We start from the raw sequence: 2,637 nt of genomic DNA on the forward strand, positions 1-2,637 counted from the left end.
AAGTTGGGGGACCAATAATGTAAGTTTGTGGGGCTAAGCATTCATCATGCTGGGACCCACCCAAGATGGACCCCACTTGTTGGAAATATGACACATATAGATTCCCTTTCTTTTTTATTTAAACATGTAAAAATAAATATTTTTAATTGAACTTATTTAAAAAAAATACATTTTTAAGTTATATTTAAGAACATATACTATGAGTTTATACTAAAATAAAAAACAGAATTCCTAAATAAAAATTGATAATAGCTTTAACTAAGGGACCAAAGAGACATGTTATTCACCGTTTGTTTGGTTGTTATTATTTATACATCTTTTACTTATTGTATACCTTTTTTATTTGACAAAAAATGGATACAATAAATAATTTGGGATATATATTTAGTAAAAAAAATTAAAAAAAAATTAAGATAGGGTGAAGCGAAAATGTCAATTGGGACTAAGAGCATCCATAATTATGAGTTCAATGAAAAAGTTGAGTAAGATGATAACTCCATCATTGTGAGATGTCAACTTGGCGTTCAATGAAATCGAAGTTCATTGATAATTGAACTTTTCAATGGAAAAAAAAAAATAAAGTTTTTAATTCTTAAATATTTACTATAAATTACATTTTGTAACATTATATTGAAATTTATAGATTTCAAAGCATTGTAGGAAAATAAATTATAAAGTTGTATGAATTGTAGAAAGATAATGTGATAATTTATTGAATTCTATAAAGTTCAATGGATTATGAATACTCTAAAGTAGATACTACAATCACCTAGAAGAAAAATACACCGAAATTATATATGTTTAATTTGCAAATAACAACACAACATATTTTATTACTTCACATTTGAAGTATGCATCGACACAAAACTTTATTGTAGTTATTGATATGGAAATTGAAGTTTAAAAATCATCAGATAAATACTTCAGTTTTTATTAAGGAAGTATAACCCAAGTTAAGAAATCATTAAATGCAACTAATTACAACCAATCCAGGTCATATTCCTTTAAACCAAAACCAATATATATCAAGACTTAATCATATAAAAATGGATTAAAATGAAAGTAAGATGTAAATATTGGTATATCATTTTACATTAATTACTTTAGATAAAGCTTTTTTTAAAGAAATTTAATCATTTTACTCCTACCATATCAAATGTTGACATGTGTCGCTTTTAATTAGACATTTAATGAAATTAATAACTATTTAATCCACTTGTCAACATTTGATATGGTAGGAGGAAAAGTAGGAACAAATGGTAGGAGGATATTTAATTTCTCTTGTATTAAACCCATAAAAACCTATTACACGGTTAATTTTCCCATTAGTTTGTTCATAATAAATGTTCATAAGTTCTTCACAACTATTAAACATAAATGCATTTTAGCTTAATACAATATATGTAATAAGATGAGATACTATTTGCATGCTTGCTATACAAAATTTATAGAGAGATTGCTGATTCTCATCATCAAATATTCATATTGCAAACGATGATCACAACCAAATGAAATTATAAAAAATAAAACTATAAGTTTACATAGCAGCAACAGTCTCGGAAGCACCAGATGAAGTGGTAGCAACAGAAGTCTTCGTTGACATCGAGCACTTGTCTTTCTTCTCGTCTAAATTCATTTGTTGTTGTCTACACTCTAAACTGCAAAATGCACTGTCACCTCTGCAAAGATGATGTTTGTATGTAAGTTTATTATTTAGTTTGTAATCAAGAAAAGTTTTTTATATAAGCTTATTTCAGATTTATGAATCCGCCACTGTCTTGATATGTGTGTAGGGTTTCAGAAGTGAATTAATTAACTTCTTTGATGTGTTTGAGAATCATAAAAAGATTCAATAAGTATGAGAGTGTTCTTGATTTCATGATTACTGATTATGAAAACAATAATAATATGGAGGTGTTTATGTAGTAAAAAACTTTGGATTAATATATATATGTATACCTACCTGTACATGAAGATATCACGGCCGGCGATGAGCTGGCGATTGCAGAGGTGACAAGCTCTCAAGAAATGAGATGTTTGGGTGTAGTCGGCGGAATTACGCCGGTGAATCTTGGAAGTAACGGTGGGTGAGAAGAAACGTGGATCAACCGTACCATCGGTTGATCTCGGTGGATTGATGGTGTTGAAGGGGCTGCTGTGGTGATCATGTGGTGACTGAGAATTGCCACGGCCGCCGTCGATGGTGGTGGTGTGGTTGAGATCTAAGGAGAATTCCGTCATGCTGGTGGTTCTCTTCATCGGAGGCCTTTGTCTCTTACCCAACAACATGGTTGTAGCTAGAGAGAAAGAGGATGGGCTTTAGAGAGAGAGAAGGGTGGTGATGGTGGTGGTGGGAGGAGTGAGAGTGGGGGAAGATAATAGAGGGAGCCAGAAAGCATGGAGAGAATCTCGGCCGTTGCTTTTATTTTTAGGATCCTTTACATTATATGGCACAAGTCTACATCATCCACCACTTTTTATTTTATTTATTTAATAATAAGATGGCATTTCAATTTTCAACTATATAATTATAGATTTGTATATATACATACCTATAAATGTACTTATTATGTATGTATAGATGCTTATTTTTGCATTTATATATACGCACATATGCAATAGAGATGTGTATATGAA

The 2,637-nt window shown here is 30.7% G+C and overlaps 1 protein-coding gene across 1 annotated transcript; it reads right to left on the reverse strand.

Annotated features, from left to right (window-relative positions):
- Nucleotides 1-1,344: 1,344 nt before the first annotated feature.
- Nucleotides 1,345-2,427, reverse strand: LOC111921281 (FCS-Like Zinc finger 5). Its single transcript, XM_023916858.3, has 2 exons — nt 1,964-2,427; nt 1,345-1,679 (listed from the first exon to the last, which is right to left on the reverse strand). The coding sequence occupies exons 1-2, from the start codon at nt 2,287-2,289 to the stop codon at nt 1,538-1,540; spliced, it is 468 nt and encodes a 155-aa protein (XP_023772626.1). The 5' UTR covers nt 2,290-2,427; the 3' UTR covers nt 1,345-1,537.
- Nucleotides 2,428-2,637: the final 210 nt, after the last annotated feature.

Source organism: Lactuca sativa, chromosome 9 (assembly GCF_002870075.4).
Source record: "Lactuca sativa cultivar Salinas chromosome 9, Lsat_Salinas_v11, whole genome shotgun sequence".
Lineage (NCBI taxonomy): Eukaryota > Viridiplantae > Streptophyta > Magnoliopsida > Asterales > Asteraceae > Lactuca > Lactuca sativa.